The sequence below is a fragment of the Notolepis coatsorum genome, assembly GCF_963971535.1.
Source record: "Notolepis coatsorum genome assembly, chromosome: 4".
NCBI lineage: Eukaryota > Metazoa > Chordata > Actinopteri > Aulopiformes > Paralepididae > Notolepis > Notolepis coatsorum.
Window position 1 is genome coordinate 142,643,763 of NC_140168.1, and position 22,732 is coordinate 142,666,494.

The 22,732-nt window shown below is 45.9% G+C and overlaps 1 protein-coding gene across 1 annotated transcript in view; it reads left to right on the top strand.

Annotated features, from left to right (window-relative positions):
- The window catches only part of hdlbpb (high density lipoprotein binding protein b), a 141,574-nt gene that overhangs the window by 105,506 nt on the left and 13,336 nt on the right, over positions 1–22,732 (top strand). Inside the window, 6 exon segments of the mRNA XM_084312332.1 lie at positions 841–968; positions 5,894–5,998; positions 12,860–12,994; positions 15,642–15,785; positions 17,080–17,259; positions 17,817–17,933. Coding sequence (XP_084168458.1) covers positions 841–968; positions 5,894–5,998; positions 12,860–12,994; positions 15,642–15,785; positions 17,080–17,259; positions 17,817–17,933 — 809 coding nt within the window.

Genomic DNA, 22,732 nt, shown 5'->3' on the forward strand with positions numbered 1-22,732 from the left:
GCGGGCGGTATTGCACATCCTTTGAAACTCTCTGGCTTGGGCTGTGCGTCGATCTAAAGTGGTTTTCCTTGTCGTGCTGGACAAGCGTTTATAACGCATGGATTGAGGAGAATCGAGCACTCCCGGTTCATGTTCTTTGGTGGATTATGTTGGCAACACGATCGACATCAATACTTGGAATGGTGATCAGATAATTGGAATAGTCTTTTTGGAGTACATCCTAGTCAAGGTAAGGGCTATATGGTATCAATCTTGCGTTAATCCAAGAATCTCTTCACTGCGATCCGAGCGTATGTGTGTAATGTGTGTGTGTAACGTATTCCGTTGGTGACGATCAAAGCATAGAAAAACGACCCCCCCCCCCCCCACCCTTTCATGCATTCATGATGAAACATAATACGATAATATAGCGTTGATTTCAGATTTATTGTTGATACAGGCGAGAAACGGCACGGTTTTGAGTGAAATGCACGTATTGCTGCATAGCGTCGTTTTCTGGGATTAGACAGGATTACTCTAAAACTATACTCATATTCACCACAGTATAAAACGGGAATGTATGGATGAAATTTTTTTCTTTTTCACAAATTGAACGATAGATACTCTATGTCAAATGGGCAATAGTATTATATCCATAGCTATGATATATAATATAGTTTGAGCCCTGCAAACACCGCCATGTATTCCTATACTTTAAAGCGGTGGCCTTCTTACCACACGGTACACAGCGACCTCTGGCGCTGATTGAGTTAAGAATGTGACCAGATAAAACTTGATGTATGTACTTTTTAAACAAACAAACAAAACGAGACAGAATAGTCACTGATGACTGATCTTCAGGTCAGGAGGCTCCGCCCCTGGAGAACGGCGAGGCCAGCCCGGAGGCGGAGTTTGTCCCGCGCAAGTGTGACATCATCACCATTTCGGGGCGATCGGAGAAGTGTGAGCCGGCCAAGGCTGCCCTGCTGGTAACGTAACTGTCCTCCTCAGACCTTAAGACTCTCTGTCTGCTCACTGTGGAGCCACTGAACTAGACTCACACCTACACCTAATAATATACTCTCTGTGGAGCCACTGAACTAGACTCGCACCTAATATACTCTCTTGCCTCTTTTCCATTGCATAGTACCTACTCGACTCTACCCTACTCTACTCGCTTTAGGTACCTGGTACTTCGTTCCTTTTCCACTGCAGCTGGTACTCCGTGTGGGGAGGCGGGCCGCTGGCGTACAGCATGAAAGCTCTGTGAGCATAGCTATGTCCGTGAGGGCTTGGAGCAAGCCAGAGTAAACACAGTTTCAATCAATCAATCAATCAATAACAACATTAACCAGACTCTCGTTGTGTCTATTCTGCTAACGTTAACGTTACCTCTCGTGTCTATCTGCTAACGTTAACGTTAGCGAGTTATATTGATCACGCTACGTACGCTAGCCATGGTAAAACACAATCACATTAGCACGTAACCTAACAACAAGCTTTAACGTTACTCTCGTGTCTATCTGCTAACGTTAACGTTAGCATTAGGTAATAACCGGTTTAAAATGGATGATGATTACCTCACGTTGTGTCTATTCTACTAGCATTAACGTTACTAGTACAAACAATCAATAGCGAGTTATATTGATCATGCTATGTACGCTAGCCATGGTAAAACGCAATCACATTAGCACGTAAGCTAACAACAAGCTTAACAAATCAGCTATCTTTTTGTGAGACTAAACCCTCCGCTCTTGGTGGTAAATTGTGTTGATGTTGGTTTTGTTTCATCAATAAATGAGGCAGAGTACACAGTGAATGTATCCTTTTTTGTTCTTGTTCCTGTATCTTGTTCCTGCTGCAAACAAATAATGAATCCTAAGCGAGGCATTAAAGATGGCGGCTTTCTGTTTTTGTGCAGACGCTCCAACGTGTGACGCTTCTCTCTTCTGACCAATCAGTGGTCTGCAGTGTTTCACGTCACTTTTCTGGTACCACTTCTACTCGCTTGGAACCTCGACAGAGCAGGGACTAAAAAAGTACCTGGTACCAGGTATTTTGGCAATGGAAAACCTTCAAAACCGAAAAGGCAGAGTAGAGTAGAGTCGAGTAGGTACCATGCAGTGGAGCCACTGAACTAGACTCACACCTGCACCTAATAGACTCTCTGTGGAGACACTGAACTAGACTGACACCTACACCTAATAGACTCTCTGTGGAGCCACTGAACTAGACTCACACCTAATAGACTCTCTGTGGAGCCACTGAACTAGACTCACACCTAATAGACTCTCTGTGGAGCCACTGAACTAGACTCACACCTAATAGACTCTCTGTGGAGCCACTGAACTAGACTCACACCTAATATACTCTCTGTGGAGCCACTGAACTAGACTCACACCTAATATACTCTCTGTGGAGCCACTGAACTAGACTCACACCTAATATACTCTCTGTGGAGCCACTGAACTAGACTCACACCTAATATTCTCTGTGGAGCCACTGAACTAGACTCACACCTAATATACTCTCTGTGGAGCCACTGAACTAGACTCACACCTAATATACTCTCTGTGGAGCCACTGAACTAGACTCACACCTAATATACTCTCTGTGGAGCCACTGAACTAGACTCACACCTAATATACTCTCTGTGGAGCCACTGAACTAGACTCACACCTAATATACTCTCTGTGGAGCCACTGAACTAGACTCACACCTAATATACTCTCTGTGGAGCCACTGAACTAGACTCACACCTAATATTCTCTGTGGAGCCACTGAACTAGACTCACACCTAATATACTCTCTGTGGAGCCACTGAACTAGACTCACACCTAATATACTCTCTGTGGAGCCACTGAACTAGACTCACACCTAATATACTCTCTGTGGAGCCACTGAACTAGACTCACACCTGCACCTAATATACTCTCTGTGGAGCCACTGAACTAGACTCACACCTGCACCTAATAGACTCTCTGTGGAGCCACTGAACTAGACTCACACCTACACCTAATTAGGGATGGGCATTTTACAAAAAAAAACAGATCGATTGATCACATGATGTACTCGAGTAGTGATCGATTACTCGTGGAGGAAAACGCTGTACAAAATAAACGTCTTTTCCGGTGTTTTAGACTTTGCTCTTTTATTTTGAAACCCCTGACCGGAAGTATTGTTGTTATCGCTAGCGGAACCCATCTATGAGCGGACAACTTGTGTCGTCCGGTTCTGTGTTTTTGAGCTAACGCTAAAACAAATGTTAAGATTGTTGGTGAACAACTAACTTTAGGTTAGTTTTAACGTTAGCTAACGTTAGATGCAGCTACAGGCAATCGACGATGAGGAGGAAGAGCTGCTGTTTTTAATCAGCAGCGCGTCAAAGCCGTATATAATAGAATAGCCCTGTGGTGCGTAGGCACGACAGCACAGCTCGAAACTACCTGTTGTATTCAATTAATTGATGTTTAACTTGTCCGTGTCCAGTCCTTTCGACTAGCCCCACTCGTTCATTGTAAACAATGATGCATGTAATTGTATTAACGTTATTGTGTGTTGTAGCTATGTTATACATTCTGAATGGCATTAATGTTAGTTGGGTACTGTAATTGTATTTCGTTGGTTAGCTATTTAGCTAATGTTGATAGCATTGAATAGCATCAACGCTAGCTGGCTACACCGAATTCTCACAAGCTAGCATCGTAAAAAAGTGTGTCCTAGTAAATAATTTAAGATAGAGTTTTCTCATAGCCGTGAGTAATCGATCAATCGATTACTCACGCCCACCCCTACACCTAATATACTCTCTGTGGAGCCACTGAACTAGACTCCACACTCAGTTCAGTCAGTTATCAGTTCTACTTCATTTGTCCCTCTTGACCTTGCCTGTTTAACTCACTCTATCCCCTCTCTCTCTCACATACACATACACACACACGCACACACACACGCACACACACACACACATACACAGACTATTATTATCTCTTTCCTGCCTGTACCTCCCCTCCCCCCTCCCCCATGCTGCTATGACACCTGAATTTCCCCAAGAGGATTAATAAAGGAATACTTGACTCCTCTCTCCTTTCCTCCCCCCTCTTTCTCTGTTTCGCTTTCTCTCTCCCCTCCTTTCCTCTCCCCTTTCTCTCGCTCGCTCCCTTTATCTATCTCTCTCCTATCCCCTCTTTGTCTTGCTCTCCCTATCTCTCTCTCACTCAAGCTGTCTTGCTCTATCTCTCTCCTTTCCTCTTCCCTCTTTCTCTGGCTCTCTCTCTTTCGCTCTTGAAGTCACAAAGGTCTCTGTCCTGGTTCTGATGGGTCAGAACCAGCTTGATCGTCCTCTGCGTTGTGAATTGAAGTCCCCTAAAAACCCTTGTACTCTCAAAAGACCATAAGGTCTTGTTTGACGACAGCTGAGCAGCAGGAGAAATGAAGAGGAGAAGGTGTACTGGCAGCTGTTTAATCAAAGTTCAGTGTGTATACAAATTACAATAAAGAAAGATTCAAGGTACCGGAGCACTATGCCGCTCTCGTCCTTCTAAGAAATCAGATTAAAGAATGCTAGTTGATAAATTGTTGATGGTCTTTGTTCTCTGGCTGATGAACAAAGAAAAGTCTGTTCTCCCTCCAAATGTTCTTTGTCTGTTGATCTCCTCTGCCCGCGTCGTCCGCTGTGTGAAAAAGGTGGGGTGTTGTCCTGGTGGTTCCGTTTCAGAGTGATCCTTCCACCGTCACAACACCCCCCTTATATCAAAAGCCTGGAGTATCTGCGTGATGTCACCAGAGTGACATCAGCAGATGTGTTCCTCCAATCCCAGGCCTGCACAGAGTATTTGAAAACGGAGGAGGGCCCACCATCTTATTTCCTTTGTTTTTCAATCAAAGAACAAACACCATCTAACTAACATAATACTTTGGTTGTTGAACTTAAGATATATATATATTCGAATTGAGATTGATTACATAAACACAGAGATATCATAATTGAACAGTTTATCTTGATGCTACATGAGGCCTAATCATTCTTTTAACTTACATCAATATCTCTTTTATACAGTTAGTATTCAACACATTTAAGTATTTTCCAATGTAGATTCAGACGTGGCCTAATTTCAAACTCTGTGATTCCCCGTCATACCCATGTCATATTTCATATCATTTAATTCAGAATTATTACCACAATATAAACAGGCCCATTTGTAGTTCATATCAAACTAATCTAAGTATAGTAATAGACATTTGAAAATGTACGTTGTGTTAAGCAAGGCAGGAGAAAGCCAGGTGGTCACATGAGAATGCCGGTGCGTCTGTTGGGACACCCGATACTACTTTGAAGTGAGATAACCAACTGTTCTCAGGGAGATGTTATCTCTGGTTTTACATAGAATTGGCCGACCTGCGTGACCAGTATCCTGTCTGTCTGCAGCTGCCAACAGTTGAATGCAAATCACCTCCTGTGGTGATCCCCCGGTCTCTGTTAACACACACACACACTCTCTAAGCTTGTCAGCCTCGTCAAATCAGGTTTAATGATAACCTATTTTTGATTGACATGTTTCTACAAGACTAAAACACATTAGTTTGATTTGAACACCAGTTTCAGGCAACATATGTCTATCTATGGTTACCAAATACTACTACACTCTTTCTCAATCTCTCTCCTCTCCCCTCTTTGTCTTGCTCTCTCCCTATCTCTCCTCTCACTCTCTCGCTCTCATATGAATTGCTATGTCCTAATCTCTCATCTCGTCACCATGGTATCTACCCCCCCTCCCTCTTTTCACCATGGTCTCTCTACCCCCCCCTCTCTCTCTCTTCACCATGGTCTCTCTACCCCCCCTCTCTCTCTTCCCCATGGTCTCTCTACCCCCCCCCCCCCCTCTCTCTCTTCACCATGGTCTCTCCCCCCCAGGCGTTGGTTCCTATAACAGAGGAGGTGGAGGTGTCCTATGAGCTCCATCGCTACATCATTGGCCAGAAGGGCAGCGGCATCAGGAAGATGATGGAGGAGTATGAGGTCAGTGTGGGCGTCTCTCTGGCGCCACCTGCAGGCAACTGGTGGTTGATGCGTGACACACTGAGCTTACGTAGCAGGAATGTCCCTTGGTGTATATTAGTCCACTGACTTCTTTTATACAAAATATTGTTGTTTTGATTTAAAGGGTAACTTCAGAATTTTGGAGCGTTATATAAATGCAGTCCATCTTCACTCTCGGCCCAATCCATGCTGCACGTCATACTGGATACCCAGCGGAACTAGCCACAGAACTAATGTCAAGTAATGGGGCCACTATTAAAAGCACTTAAACCTACTCAAAGGAGCACCCACATCACACTGCTTTGCTTTAGGGTGCACTGTGGAGTAGGTGTGTTTAGGGAGCACTGTGGAGTAGGTGTGTTTAGGGAGCACTGTGGAGTAGGTGTGTTTAGGGAGCACTGTGGAGTAGGTGTGTTTAGGGTGCACTGTGGAGTAGGTGTGTTTAGGGTGCACTGTGGAGTAGGTGTGTTTATGGAGCACTGTGTGGAGTAGGTGTGTTTAGGGAGCACTGTGTAGTAGGTGTGTTTAGGGTGCACTGTGGAGTAGGTGTGTTTAGGGAGCACTGTGGAGTAGGTGTGTTTAGGGTGCACTGTGGAGTAGGTGTGTTTAGGGTGCACTGTGTGGAGTAGGTGTGTTTAGGGTGCACTGTGTGGAGTAGGTGTGTTTATGGAGCACTGTGGAGTAGGTGTGTTTAGGGTGCACTGTGTGGAGTAGGTGTGTTTAGGGTGCACTGTGTGGAGTAGGTGTGTTTATGGAGCACTGTGGAGTAGGTGTGTTTAGGGAGCACTGTGGAGTAGGTGTGTTTAGGGAGCACTGTGGAGTAGGTGTGTTTAGGGAGCACTGTGGAGTAGGTGTGTTTATGGAGCACTGTGGAGTAGGTGTGTTTAGGGAGCACTGTGGAGTAGGTGTGTTTATGGAGCACTGTGGAGTAGGTGTGTTTAGGGTGCACTGTGTGGAGTAGGTGTGTTTAGGGTGCACTGTGGAGTAGGTGTGTTTAGGGAGCACTGTGGAGTAGGTGTGTTTATGGAGCACTGTGGAGTAGGTGTGTTTATGGAGCACTGTGGAGTAGGTGTGTTTAGGGAGCACTGTGGAGTAGGTGTGTTTAGGGTGCACTGTGTGGAGTAGGTGTGTTTAAGGTGCACTGTGGAGTAGGTGTGTTTATGGAGCACTGTGGAGTAGGTGTGTTTAAGGTGCACTGTGGAGTAGGTGTGTTTATGGAGCACTGTGGAGTAGGTGTGTTTAGGGTGCACTGTGTGGAGTAGGTGTGTTTAGGGTGCACTGTGTAGTAGGTGTGTTTAGGGTGCACTGTGGAGTAGGTGTGTTTAGGGAGCACTGTGGAGTAGGTGTGTTTAGGGTGCACTGTGGAGTAGGTGTGTTTAGGGAGCACTGTGGAGTAGTGTGTTTAGGGTGCACTGTGTGGAGTAGTTGTGTTTAGGGTGCACTGTGGAGTAGGTGTGTTTAGGGTGCACTGTGTAGTAGGTGTGTTTAGGGAGCACTGTGTAGTAGGTGTGTTTAGGGTGCACTGTGTAGTAGGTGTGTTTAGGGAGCACTGTGTAGTAGGTGTGTTTAGGGTGCACTGTGTAGTAGGTGTGTTTAGGGAGCACTGTGGAGTAGGTGTGTTTAGGGAGCACTGTGGAGTAGGGTTCAGGTTGTTTTCTACAGACTTTAGAGTGGCCCCATTACATTACATTAGCTGGAGCTGCTGGTATATCCAGTATGAAGAACAGATGTGCTTAGAAAGGACTCAGTTGGGTGGCCGGGTAGTGCAGCGGACTAAGCGTCTGTCTACCACCGCAGAGACAGTGGGATCGAATCCAGCTGTCAGCGGTGCCTCCGGCTTGGTCGGCCGTCCATACTAACACAATTGGCAGTGTTAGCGGGTGGGAAAGCCGGTGGGGTGGGTCCTGGTCGTTGTAAACAGCGACTCCTACAGTTCGGTCGGGGCGCCTGCACAGCGAGGGAAGGATCTGGGGGAGGTAGTGTGACCCTTCCACACGTTACACTCCCCCAGTGAGAGTCCGCGCTGCCAGGTGAAAAGAAGCGGTGGGCTGGGTACACATGTGTCGGAGGAAGCATGTGATAGTCTTCGCCCTCCCAGACCGACGGTAGGGGGTAGAGTGTGCAACGACCAGGAAGGGTATTGGGAATTGGCCTCACGACTAACATTGTGTAGCAGGGTGGATTATCCCTACTTTATGAGAGTAGATGTACACTGTCACCAGGTAGTGGGAACGCAGCAGATCTGAGTCCGGCTGAGTCCCCGACTGTAGTGCAGGAGTATTAGAGTGGAGCCTTAGCAGAGGGAGTGGATGGGGCCTAGGATTTACTAACCTAGGGGTGGTGCGCTGGTCCTTCTTGCCCTCCAGGGCGACTCGCAGTAATTCCCCACACACCCACACTTCTCCTAATACTTCCCGCACCCTCCCACACCCGGTGGCAGTAGTGATAGATGATATACTTTCTCCCCAAAGCAGTACCTTTCCTTGCTGATGAGCAGAGACCTGTCCCAATGATGTATAGGCCGTGGGTAAGAAGGGGTTAAACAATAATATACCTTACCCGAAAGGAAGGGGTTAAACAAGACAACACATTAACGGACACGCACACAGTGATCCCATTTAGTTATTTTTACTGAAGCTACTATCCTTTTTTTTTTATCAATTTTTTTTTATTATTACTTAACATGAAAACAAGACAATACAATAACCATAATAACAATACACAGAACTTCACAGGGAGATAACAGAACAATAATATAAAAGAAATTTATAATTTATAAAAACAGAGTACAACATTTTAATTTTAAAGGGGTACTATCTTACAATTGGCCTTTCCCAGTATTCAGTACCGTTTCCCGGCCGTGTGGCTCTATATCAATAAGACTTATGTCTCTAATTCTCATATTGGCGCACTCTTCCAATTCCCCTCACAACCCTCACCCTCACCAAACTGAGTCATCTCAAAACGTGCATATCAGTGATGTCAGAGATTTCCAGCTGCATAACAATGTGGCAATTGTCACCAGGCCACACAGTGGTTGGAGCCCAGCCTCAAAACGGCTTAAGATCCTGAGGTAGAAAAACGCTGCCCCTGAGTACCCGACCAGAAATACAAAACAATGAACCTTTTCGAAAAACAAAAACCTACAGAGTGTTCCATAGACTCACAGGAACCGTGCAAAAGTGCCCAAACAGTGAAGAAATAGCAAAATAGCAAAATAGCTCCCCCCCAATAAAATCCCCCCAGTTAAAGTTAAGAAGGACAAGACAAAAGACAAGACAGACAAGACATTTCCTCCTCCCCCTCCCACGAGACCGCCGGACTCCCCCAAACAAGCACCTCAACCCCGCTCAGCCGCACACGGCGGTCCTAACCTTCTCAGCTGTTGCAAACCACAGGTCAATACCAGCCTGCCCCACCCCAATCACCCGCACCGTGGATATCTCAAGATAAATCACATCCAACAGTGTTAGGGACCAGTTAATCACTGTGAGCTTCTCAGGCTCCTTCCATCTCAATGCTATTAGCTTCTTCGCTGCTGTGACGCCCGCTAGGACAACCCTTTTTAGTTGTACAGACGCGGGTAGTGTCGTTATATCGTTCAGGAGTAGCGTAACAGCTGTGAATGGGATAGTTAAGCCACACAAATCTGAAAGTTTGTCCGTTATTGACCTCCAGAAGCGGGCCACTGGTGGGCAACCCCAATACATATGCATTTAAGTGCCAGCGGCCCTTTGAGAGCACAAAGTGCACCGAGAGTCGGTTACCAGTCCCATAGCAAATAGCTTCCTAGGTGTAAGATAGGTCCTATGAATATAATTAAAATTAATTTGCTGGTGATTGGGGTTGCGGGAAGACAATGCCACATTTGCCCAAACATCATCCCAGTCAAACTCGGGGTCCAACTCCGGGATATCCACACGCCAGATTGACTGAAGCTACTATCCTATTATTAACACAAGGCACAATGAGTAAAGCTCTTCCCACTTACACGAGGCACAATGAATAAAGCTCTTCCCACTTACACGAGGCACAATGAATAAAGCTCTTCCCGCTTACGCAACACAATGAATAAAGCTCTTCCCACTTACACGAGGCGCAATGAATAACGCTCTTCCCCCTTACGCAACACAATGAATAAAGCTCTTCCCGCTTACACAACACATTTAACCAAAAGACAGTGGGCCCACAGTTGAAACAAAAAACCTGTCTAAGCCGGCATTCCCCAAAATAACAAACGTCGGGCGCCCCTAACCACTGGTACACGTGCCAGTTCAAAGTACCTATTCTCTTCGCCCTTAGAGGGCACGCTGGTACCTGGCTTGAGTGTACCAACCGAGTGCTGGCCTGTTCCCGCAACGAATGTCCGTGTTGCGAGACGGCCCGCGAACGGTCCCGTGCTTGTCGCCTGTGACAGGCAGAGGCGGGCTGGGTTGACGTTAGGCAGGTGACGGCTGGAGGTGGGTGTAGTCCGGCGACGTCCGTTGAGGGGTCCGCTGCTGGGCTGGGGAGGTGGAGCGACACGCGGGCTAAACTGTGGTGCTAGGCCTAACTGAAGCTAAGCTGTGGGTCGGGACAACCCCCTGTCCTGTCGCCTATACTTTAACTAAAATGTAATTACTAAAACTAAATTATAATGTGTGCAATATCTACCACACTCTTCGGCAGTAACACGTCTGCTTCTTTGTTCACAATGTCTCTTTAGCATTAACTAGAAGCTAAGCTATCGCATACGACATTACTAACCCGCCCCGTGACGGGGGTCATATTCCGCATGTCTTTAGTGTCTAGAGCTCCGGCTCTACGCATCCGCTTACCTCTGTGTAGAAACGATGAAGAGGCAGTTCCGCTGTCTGAGTTCTGCCTTCAGCCAGCCCTTCTTCTTCTGTTGTCTCTCCTGCCCAACGTCACACGGTGGTGTAGTGGTTAAACACTGCACCTCACAGCAAGAAGGTCCAGGGTTCGATTCCCGCTTGGGGACCAGGTTTCCATGATGCCAGTTACCCAGGTGGGGTATCTCCCAGCCCTTTCTCTGTGGAGTTTGCATGTTCTCCCCGTGCTCGCAAGGGTTTCCCCCCCCCCCGATAAGATAAACCCAATGGAAAAACATGCACAACAACAAGATTGCTAACGCTGTGGCGTCCTTGACGAAGACTGACAGGAGCACTTGGATTGGTCCCCTGGCGCGGCTCACGTTGCGCCTGTCTGCTCCCGGCTGCCCTTGGAGGGGAAGGACGACGGGATGGGTTAATCGCAGATACGAATCGCATGCATGCATCGCATGCGTGCCGATTGATGACCTCTGAGCAGGTCCTAAATTATAAATTATTATTATTACACCAGCTCCCCCTGGCGGCAGTCCAGTGCATGCTCCACTATTAAATGTCAATGTTAGGTAGGGGAGTTTACACAACGTTATCCTGATAAACAAGAATACCCTGAAGACTCTGGCAGGAGCACTCATTCAAGGGTACTACGACTATGCGTGCACCTCATGGTACCAAAGCACCTCAAAGACGCTTAAAACAAGATTACAAACATCACAAAACAAACTGGTCAGACTACTACTTGACCTTACCCCCAGAACCCACCTCACCCCTGCCCACTTTGACAACCTAGGATGGCTTAGAGTAGACGACAGAGTACAGCAACTTGCAATGGGCCTGGTCTACAAGATACACTATACGACCAAGGTACCCATGTACATGTCAAAATACTTCCCAAAGGTCAGTGAATACCACAACCACTACACCAGAGGAAGCTCAACAAATCATGTTAAACCCAGATTCGGCTCAAACAAGGGACTAAACACGTTTCGCAATTATGCCACATCAATGTGGAACGCCCTACCCAAAGCTGTAAAGGAATGTGAATCCCTACCCACATTCAAAACCGCTCTTAAAGAGCACCTACGGGAGGCTGCAATTCGAAACTGGCCACCGTAAATGCCCAAAACCCCCACCACCTCCTAATAGACAGTCTCCTCCCCACCGCATGTATATATTCCCTCCCCGCCATATGTATATTTCTCTCCCACCCACCCACCCCCTCCTAATGTACAGTCCCCTCCCCATCATATGTATATACTCTGTCAGGATCTAGGGGTAACAGTACTGTATATTTGAATACCGTTTATGTCACAAATGTATCAGTACTAAATACCTATATGTCCCTATGCCATAAATGTCATGTATGTTGTGTATGTCATAAATGTCTATATGAATTGAAAATGGGGGACCCTGATGTAAACAAGACAAACGTCTTTCTCAGGTCTGCATCCCCTTAACAATTGTGTGTATTGAGCCGTACTGTATTGTACCCATTCTGCAATCTGTTAAATAAAGTTTTCATTCATTCATTCATTCATTCATTCATTCATTCATTCATTCATTCATTCATTCATTCATTCATTCATTCATTCATTCATTCATTCCTTCATTCACAGTAGAGTACAAGGAATTAGGTTAGACACATTGAATTATTGTTAGACATATTCAGGTGTCTACAATTGGGATGGGAGAAAAGCGGAAAAAGGAGGGGGGAAAAGATCATAAAAAATAAATAAATAAAGGACTCAGTTATTGGTCAGTGGGACATGGGGCGAGAGGTTTTGAACTGAACCCTCTCATTTCATCCGTAATGTAAAACCACTGCTATCTCAAACCCTGCCCTCTTTTCTTGATCCTCCAATCAAACGTTTCAAAGGTTTGTCAGAGGGAAGCAACAGTTGTGATTGGAGGATCAAGAAAAGAGAGCGGGGTTTGAGATACAGTAGATCATTGAGGTTTTAGAATGAACGTGTGTGTGTGTTGTGTGTGTCTGTTGTGTGTGTGTGTGCAGGTGAACATCTGGGTGCCTCAGCCGGAGCAGCAGTGGGATGTGATCAGAGTGACAGGCCAGGTGGCCAATGTGGAGCGAGCCAAGCAGGGCCTGATGGAGAGAGTGAAAGATCTGCAGGCAGAACAGGAGGACAGGGTGGGAACACACACACACACACACACACACACACACACACACACACACACACACACACACACACACACACATATACATATACCCCCTCCCCATACACACACACACACATATACCCCCTCCCCACACACACACACACACATATACCCCCTCCCCACACACACACACATATATACACCCCTCCCCATACACATATACCCCCTCCCCACACACACACACATATATACACCCCTCCCCATACACATATACCCCCTCCTCACACACACACACACACACACACTTACATACACACACACATATACCCCCTCCCCATACACACACACACATACATATACCCCCTCCCCACACACACACACACATATACCCCCTCCCCACACACACACACACACACATATACCCCCTCCCCATACACACACACACATATACCCCCTCCCCACACACACACACACACACATATACCCCCTCCCCATACACACACACATATACCCCCTCCCCATACACACACACACATACATATACCCCCTCCCCACACACACACACATATACCCCCTCCCCACACACACACACACACACATATATACCCCCTCCCCATACACACACACACATATACCCCCTCCCCACACACACACACACACACATATACCCCCTCCCCATACACACACACATATATACCCCCTCCCCACACACACACACATATACCCTCTCCCCACACACACACACACACACACACACATATACCCCCTCCCCACACACACACATATACCCCCTCCTCATACACACACATATACCCCCTCCCTATACACACACATATACCCCCTCCCCATACACACACATATACCCCCTCCCCATACACACACACACACACACACACATATATACCCCCTCCCCCCACACACACACACATATACCCCCTCCCCACACACACACACACATATATACCCCCTCCCCACACACACACACATATACCCCCTCCCCACACACACACACATATACCCCCTCCCCACACACACACACATATACCCCCTCCCCATACACACACACACACACACATATATACCCCCTCCCCCCACACACACACACATATACCCCCTCCCCACACACACACACACATATATACCCCCTCCCCACACACACACACACATATATACCCCCTCCCCACACACATATACCCCCTCCCCACACACACACACACATATATACCCCCTCCCCCCACACACATATACCCCCTCCCCACACACACACACACATATATACCCCCTCCCCACACACACACACATATACCCCCTCCCCACACACACACACATATATACCCCCTCCCCCCATACACACACATATATATACCCCCCTCCCAATACACACACACACACACATATACCCCCTCCCCATACACACACACATATACCCCCTTCCCATACACACACACATATACCCCCTTCCCATACACACACACACACATACATATACCCCCTCCCCATACACACACACACATATACTTCTGAGTTAAGTCCTGCATTATATATACCCCCCTCCCCATACACACACACACACACACACACACACACACACACACACACACACACACACACACACACACACACACATATATATCCCCCTCCCCATACACACACACATACATATATATACTGACACACACACACATGCTACCGTATGCTTGACTGATTCAGAAAGGCATGAATTCACACGGTTGTGGGGGGAAGGTGATTCTCCCAACTGGACAACAACTTGTATCTGACAACAACAGCCACAGTAGCATGTTGGTATCCGCTGTGACGCCGTTTTATTTAATCTCAACATGTGAAACATTCTACCACCAGGCAGGCTCTCAGTCAGATCATCTCCACAGCTATTATCCTCCGACCCGTCTAAACACCAGAGGTGACGTGCTTTTCAAAGTATTGCACCACCTTTGTGGAACACCCCCCCCCCCTTTGCGCTGCGACCTGCAGAATCCTGTCATTCTTTTAAAAGCCCACTAAAAACATTTCTATTAGGGATGTCCGATATTATCGGCCGATATTGGCATTAAAATGTGATATCGTAAATTATCTTTTTATATATATATTTTTTTTTTACATTTATTTAACCCTTATTTAACCAGGCAAGCAAGTAAGAACAAATTCTGATTTTATTTATTGTCAAAAGTATGCATAATGTTGTGTTAATTCCACAACAAGAGATATATGTAATGTTAATTACCTGAAATTATTCCGTTTTTGGGGGTGGAAACCCTGCATATATCGGTATCGGTATATCGGTATATCGGTATCGGTAAAAAAGCCAATATCGAACATCCCTAATTTCTATTCATTAACGGCGTCATTTATCGTTATTTAATCTTTTCATGTCATGTCTTTCTGTCCCGTTTCAGCTAGTTTTAGCTGGTTTTAATCTGCTCTTACTTACGGTGTTCTGTTTTATTGCCTTTTGCTTTTAATTCTGTGAAGCACCTTGTGCTTTTATATCTGTGAAAGGTGCTACACAAATAAACTGGTCTTACTTACTAACCCTTAACTTTACCCTACAATCACTTATACACCCACACCCGGATACTGAAATGGGTAATATGTGTAAGACAGTATGGACTAGTTGTGTCTGTAAGCACTGAACCGTGGTACCATACTGTCCTCAGGCCCTGCGCAGCTTCAAGGTCACCATGGTGGTCGATCCCAAGTTCCACCCCAAGATCATCGGGCGTAAGGGAGCCGTCATCTCCCAGATCCGCAAGGACCACGACGTCAACATCCAGTTCCCCGACAAGGCAGACAATCAGCAGGTGTGTGTGTGTGTTAATATCAAGTACTCATGTCTGTACTCTGCATCAGTGAGTAAAAGTACTCTTACTACACGTGTACTTGCTCAGCAAAAGGTGGTGTCGCTGGCATCACTTCTATCTCCATTCCATCGACTCATCTTTCTCTCTTATAATCACCTTCTTCTTGCCACTGCTTTTCTCCTCCATGCGTCCTTTCCTTCATGTACTTTCCTTCCTGTCCTCCCTGTGTCCTTTCCTTCCTGTCCTCCCTGTGTCCTTTCCTTCATTTCCTCCCTGCATCTGACTATGCGTGCACCTCATGGTACCAAAGCACCTCAAAGGCACTAAAAACCAAATTACAAACATCTCAAAACAAACTGGTCAGACTACTGCTTGACCTGACTCCTAGAACCCACTTCACCCCTGCCCACTTTGCCAACCTAGGATGGCTTAGAGTAGACGACAGAGTACAGCAACTTGCAATGGGCCTGGTCTACAAGATACACTACACGACCAAGGTACCCATGTACATGTCAAAATACTTCCCAAAGGTCAGTGAATACCACGATCACAACACCAGAGGGAGCTCCACAAATCATGTTAAACCCAGATTCGGCTCAAACAAGGGACTAAACACGTTTCGCAATTATGCCACATCAATGTGGAACGCCCTACCCAAAGCTGTAAAGGAATGTGAATCACTACCCACTTTCAAAAACACTCTCAAAGAACACCTACGGGAGACTGCAATTCGAAACTGGCCCCTACAAATGTCCTAACCCAGTTGTACAGTAAATGACCTGTATGGCTTTGTCAGTATTCCAATGTACAGTGTGTCCCCCTCCCCCCTACCCAACCCCCCCCCCCCACCTCCAATGTACAGCCCCCCCCCCCACCCAACCAATTTTGTATAAAAGTATTCTGTACTTCTGTATAACAATTATTAAAGAAACTTGAAACTTGAACTTGAGCTGTACTGTACCCATTCTGCAATCTGTTAATAAACTTTTCAATCAATCAATCAATCAATAATTTCCTTCCTGTCCTCCCTGTGTCCTTTCCTTCATGTCCTCCCTGTGTCCTTTCCTTCACATCCTCCCTGTGTCTTTTCCTTTCTGTCCTTTCCTTCACATCCTCCCTGTGTCCTTTCCTTCCTGTTAACCCTCTCATCTCCCCTGCTGGCTTGCTGCTCCAGATACACATCTTCTCTTTCTGTTCCCTCACTCTGTTCTCTCTCTCCCCAGGATGTGATAGTGATCTCTGGGTATGAGCAGAAGGCAGAGGAGGCCCTCACTCTGTTCTCTCTCTCCCCCAGGATGTGATAGTGATATCTGGGTATGAGCAGAAGGCAGAGGAGGCTCGTCGGGCCATCCAGCAGCTGGTGTCTGAGCTGCAGGAGATGGTGAGCCAGGACGTGCACCTGGACCCGCGCACACACGCACGCATCATCGGGGCCCGCGGCAAGGCCATCCGCAAGCTGATGGAGGAGTTCAAGGTGTGTGCGTGTGTTTGTCAATATGTTTATGTGCCCATATATGTGGAGTTGGGATACTTCGGAGGGGCATTTTCATGTTTTTATTTTGCTGATGGTTTTGTTGACATATGGTTTTGTTGACATATGGTTTTGTTGACACACATTACTTAATGCTGAGTAACTGATCCAAACACAGACTTCACTTGTGTTTGTTTTGAGGCCTCTGGGCTCAACTTTAATAAACTGTTGGAGAAATATGTGGACTTTACTTCACATTTGATGATGATTCAATGAAAGAAAATCCTCTGCTCTGTTCCCCCTTTCCTCCCCTCCCGTCTCCCTATTCTCCTCCCGTCCCGTCTCCCTATCCTCCTCTTCCCCTCCCCCTTTTCCTCCCCTCTCCCTATCCTCCTCCTCCTCTCCCCCTTTTCCTCCCCTCCCCTCCCTATCCTCCTCTCTCCCTCCTCCCTTTTCCTCTGCTCTCCTCCTCCTCTCCCTTTTCCTCCCCTCTCCTATCCTCTGCTCCCCTTCCTCTCCTTCTCCTTCTCTCCTCCTCCTCCTCTCCTCTCTGTGAGCAGGTGGACATTCGGTTTCCCCAGCCAGGTTCAGATGAGCCAGACAAGGTGACGGTGACGGGCCTCCCAGAGACTGTAGACAACGCCATCGACCACCTGCTCAACCTGGAGGAGGAATATGTGAGTCCACCCTGCTGGAGAGAGATGGCTTCTTAAAGGGCCCTGTTCCGTATTCTCAGCACAGTCCATGCTGTTCCTCACACTAGCTTCTTCACACTAGCTCATCATACTAGCTTCTTCACACTAGCTTCCTCATACTAGCTCCTCATACTAGCTCCTCTTACTAGCTTCCTCATACTAGCTTCCTCATACTAGCTCCTCTTACTAGCTCCTCATACTAGCTCCTCTTACTAGCTCCTCATACTAGCTCCTCATACTAGCTCCTCATACTAGCTTCCTCATACTAGCTCCCTCATACTAGCTTCCTCATACTAGCTCCTCATACTAGCTTCCTCATACTAGCTCCTCATACTAGCTTCCTCATACTAGCTTCCTCATACTAGCTCCCTCATACTAGCTCCTCATACTAGCTCCTCTTACTAGCTTCCTCATACTAGCTCCCTCATACTAGCTCCTCATACTAGCTTCCTCATACTAGCTTCCTCATACTAGCTCCTCTTACTAGCTCCTCATACTAGCTTCCTCATGCTAGCTCCTCTTACTAGCTTCCTCATACTAGCTCCTCTTACTAGCTTCCTCATACTAGCTCCTCATACTAGCTTCCTCATACTAGCTCCTCTTACTAGCTCCTCATACTAGCTTCCTCATGCTAGCTCCTCTTACTAGCTTCCTCATACTAGCTCCTCTTACTAGCTTCCTCATACTAGCTCCTCTTACTAGCTTCCTCATACTAGCTCCTCTTACTAGCTCCTCATACTAGCTTCCTCATGCTAGCTCCTCTTACTAGCTTCCTCATACTAGCTCCTCTTACTAGCTTCCTCATACTAGCTCCTCTTACTAGCTTCCTCATACTAGCTCCTCATACTAGCTCCTCTTACTAGCTTCCTCACACTAGCTTCCTCATACTAGCTTCCTCATACTAGCTCCTCTTACTAGCTTCCTCATACTAGCTCCCTCATACTAGCTTCCTCATACTAGCTCCCTCATACTAGCTTCCTCATACTAGCTCCTCATACTAGCTCCTCATACTAGCTTCCTCATACTAGCTCCTCATACTAGCTTCCTCATACTAGCTTCGTCATATTAGCTCCGCATACTAACTTCCTCATACTAGCTCCCTCATACTAGCTTCCTCATACTAGCTCCTCATACTAGCTTCCTCATACTAGCTCTGCATACTAGCTTCCTCATACTAGCTCCTCATACTAGCTCCTCATACTAGCTTCCTCATACTAGCTTCCTCATACTAGCTTCCTCATACTAGCTCCTCATACTAGCTTCCTCATACTAGCTCCCTCATACTAGCTCCTCTTACTAGCTTCCTCATACTAGCTCCTCTTACTAGCTTCCTCATACTAGCTCCTCATACTAGCTCCTCTTACTAGCTTCCTCATACTAGCTCCTCATACTAGCTCCTCACACTAGCTCCTCACACTAGCTTCCTCATACTATCTCCTCTTACTAGCTTCCTCATACTAGCTCCTCATACTAGCTTCCTTATACTAGCTCCTCTTACTAGCTCCTCATACTAGCTTCCTCATGCTAGCTCCTCTTACTAGCTTCCTCATACTAGCTCCTCTTACTAGCTTCCTCATACTAGCTCCTCTTACTAGCTTCCTCATACTAGCTCCTCATACTAGCTCCTCTTACTAGCTTCCTCATACTAGCTCCTCACACTAGCTTCCTCATACTAGCTTCCTCATACTAGCTCCTCTTACTAGCTTCCTCATACTAGCTCCCTCATACTAGCTTCCTCATACTAGTGTGGTAAATTCCCACAGAACTTCTACAATAATTTGAGGTTATTGTAGTACAATACAATGAGATTGATTATCTGGAAGGAGGAGGAAGGGATCATACTTGATAGAACTGTTGATCTCCTCATCTGACTTAAGCAGATGAGGAATAAACGTGTAGGCCAGACAAACCATGAACTATAGTCCAATTCAACATTTATTTGATCAGAGCCAGGAGACCAAGGTGAATAGGACAAAAGATTATCAGAGAACATTAACAGGGCTGTCTGTTGTACAGAAATCACAATCAGGTTTGCATTCTCAAACCTCAATAATGTACATAAACAGTCACTTGGTAACATAATTTGAACATACATAGTTTACTGTAGGCCCCTTTTTTATATGAGTAAGCCTGGTTTCTAAGATAAGTATCTTTACATTCTATTTTAACCAACCAAGGGTCCATGATTTACTCACATAAAAAGCAGCACAGTCTCTCTGGTGGAAGGAGCGGTGGAGCCCAACAGACCCCTGGGGTCGGTCCGGTCTGAGGGCTCCTGAATTACCAATTTGTCTCCTCCTATATACTACAATTTCTAGCCAATAATAGAATTCAGTTGGTCCGTGGGCGTCTTCTGTGAGCGGTCTCCTGTGGGCGCTGGCAGCCCCCCCCCCCCCTGGGTTGTGGCGACGTGATGGGACAGAGACAGAGGGGGCCCGTCGGTGGCCCCCGTCCGTGTGGTCCCCCGCTGAGCACAGAGGGGTTCTGCTTGTGGCCCCCGTCCGTGTGGTCGCTGTGTTGGGTCTTGTCTCACGAGGGGGGGTGTGAATACTCTTTGACCTTTTGGGCTATTACCATACAGTACTAATCTGGTCACATAGTGGGGGTGGAGAATGGCTCTTCTGTCACCCCTGTTCCATCCATATTTAGCACTGAAAACCCACTCTGCTAGTTGGCAGAGTAGCTGTGATGACTTCTTTAACAAGAGTGTAATCACCCGTCAAACCTTATATTATGGTTTACTCTTTTGATACTAAACAGTTGATTAATAGATTCATGACTCTTCAGCATGTAATCAGCATCTACATACAGTCAGTTTGAGTGAGGGCTTTGTGACCTGTAACTATTCCCCTACATACCATTTGGGTAAGCAGCCTTTTCATGAGAGGGGGTTGGTGTGGAATGTCTGTTTCTCCTACATTATGACTCTCTAATTATTCACACATATTATTTATGAAATTCAACGTCAATATTTACCACATTTCCCCGTTTTGACGATTCTTATCGTCACATATTATATATTGACTTGATTTTCTTATACATACTAACCATACATAATTAAATTCATTTTTTCCAAAATTAAAATTCATTTTTTCAAAATGTCTCCATTTTTTCTTTTTCCATTTTAAACAAAAACTTTGAATATGCTAACAACAATTAAAAATAATTTTAATCTAAACATCAAAGTTTGTTCCCACACTCTTCTAGATGATCTGGTTGAGAGAAAACATACATTAGTATCACAATATTTTCATTTTTACATTCATTCAATAATCTCTTCTTTCTGCTAATTTATAATCTAAACATCAAAGTTTGTTCCCACACTCTTCTAGATGATCTGGTTGAGAGAAAACATACATTAGTATCACAATATTTTCATTTTTACATTCATTCAATAATCTCTTCTTTCTGCTAATTTATTCCTTAAGATAGTACAATCACATCTGCATAATCAATCAATTGCTTCCCACCTATCCTCCCCCCTTTATGACACATATATTGGTCATAACCTTGTCACTTCTTGTTTCCCCAGCTCAGTTTTGGCAGAGGAAAGCAGAATCTCAACGAAAATTTTCTTTCACCCATTCTCCTCACTCTGGCCATATCCTCACTTATGTGAATGCATCTTTATCTGACCCTGCGTTGTGTAATTTATCCGCCCTTTGCTTGCGCCCTACCAAATCAATGTGCACAAGACAAAGCCCATCAGTACCTATTCAGTCCCGTCCCTGTCCCCTGCAGTCCAACCACAACTCCACAACTCCCCAGAGAACCTTGTTCACACACTGTCAGCTCAGTCTTCAGACTGGCCCCGCCCTCCCAGGCCAGGTCATCCCAGGTCCAGTCATCGATTATCTCATGACAACCCGTCGTCAGACGATTATAGCGTGGAAGTTCCTCCAAACCACATCTGTTCAGTTTTTACAACCCGGCCCCACCCGCATGGGGTTTGTATAGGCAGGGGTCTCTGTGTACAAGAATTCTCTCACCATCATTGGACTGCAGAGTAACAGGGAAAAACGAAATCCTACATTACCGCTTCTAATGAAATGTATTCATGTCTCCCCCATCGTCGATCTGCCTTCCCCCTCCCTTTTTCTGAGCTGTTGAAAACACAAGCACAGAGCAAACTTTTTACACAATATGTCAACATACTCAATAAGGGAAGCCATTAATTCCATATGCAAATCGTGGTGGCACTACTTAACTGTCATCGATCTGTTCCAATGCATCCCAGCCTCGATCTGTCCCAATGCATCCCAGCCTTCAACAGTCCTCTCACCAGATCATAACAGAGAAACAACAAAAGGCAAATAATCAAAAAAACATTCCAACAGACGTGAAAGCAGATCAATGAAATTAACCAGCCCCAACCGCAGACCACCTTAATGGTTATTTAGAAAGAAAAGAAAAGAAATCTAAAACCCTACATCTAAACCTCATCACACCTATCATTGTGATTTTGACACCTTTCAAGCCCGCACAGTCACCCTCTACAGGCTCCATCCACACCCATACCAGACATTCAAAAGAAATCAAACCAAAATGAAAGTAATAAAAACAAACTCCTTCAGTAAAACAAATGATATGAAACGAATGATAAGCGACAATAATTCCCAGGTCTATGTGGTATAACCCAAGTGGTTTGATACACTCCTTACTTAAACACATTTTGTCAATTTTAAGACTAGTTTCACCTTAAGTGAAAGCTAAGTTGTGTGTGTGTATGTATGTGTGATCAGATTGTGTGAATGTGTGTCTGTGTGTGTCTGTGTGTGTGT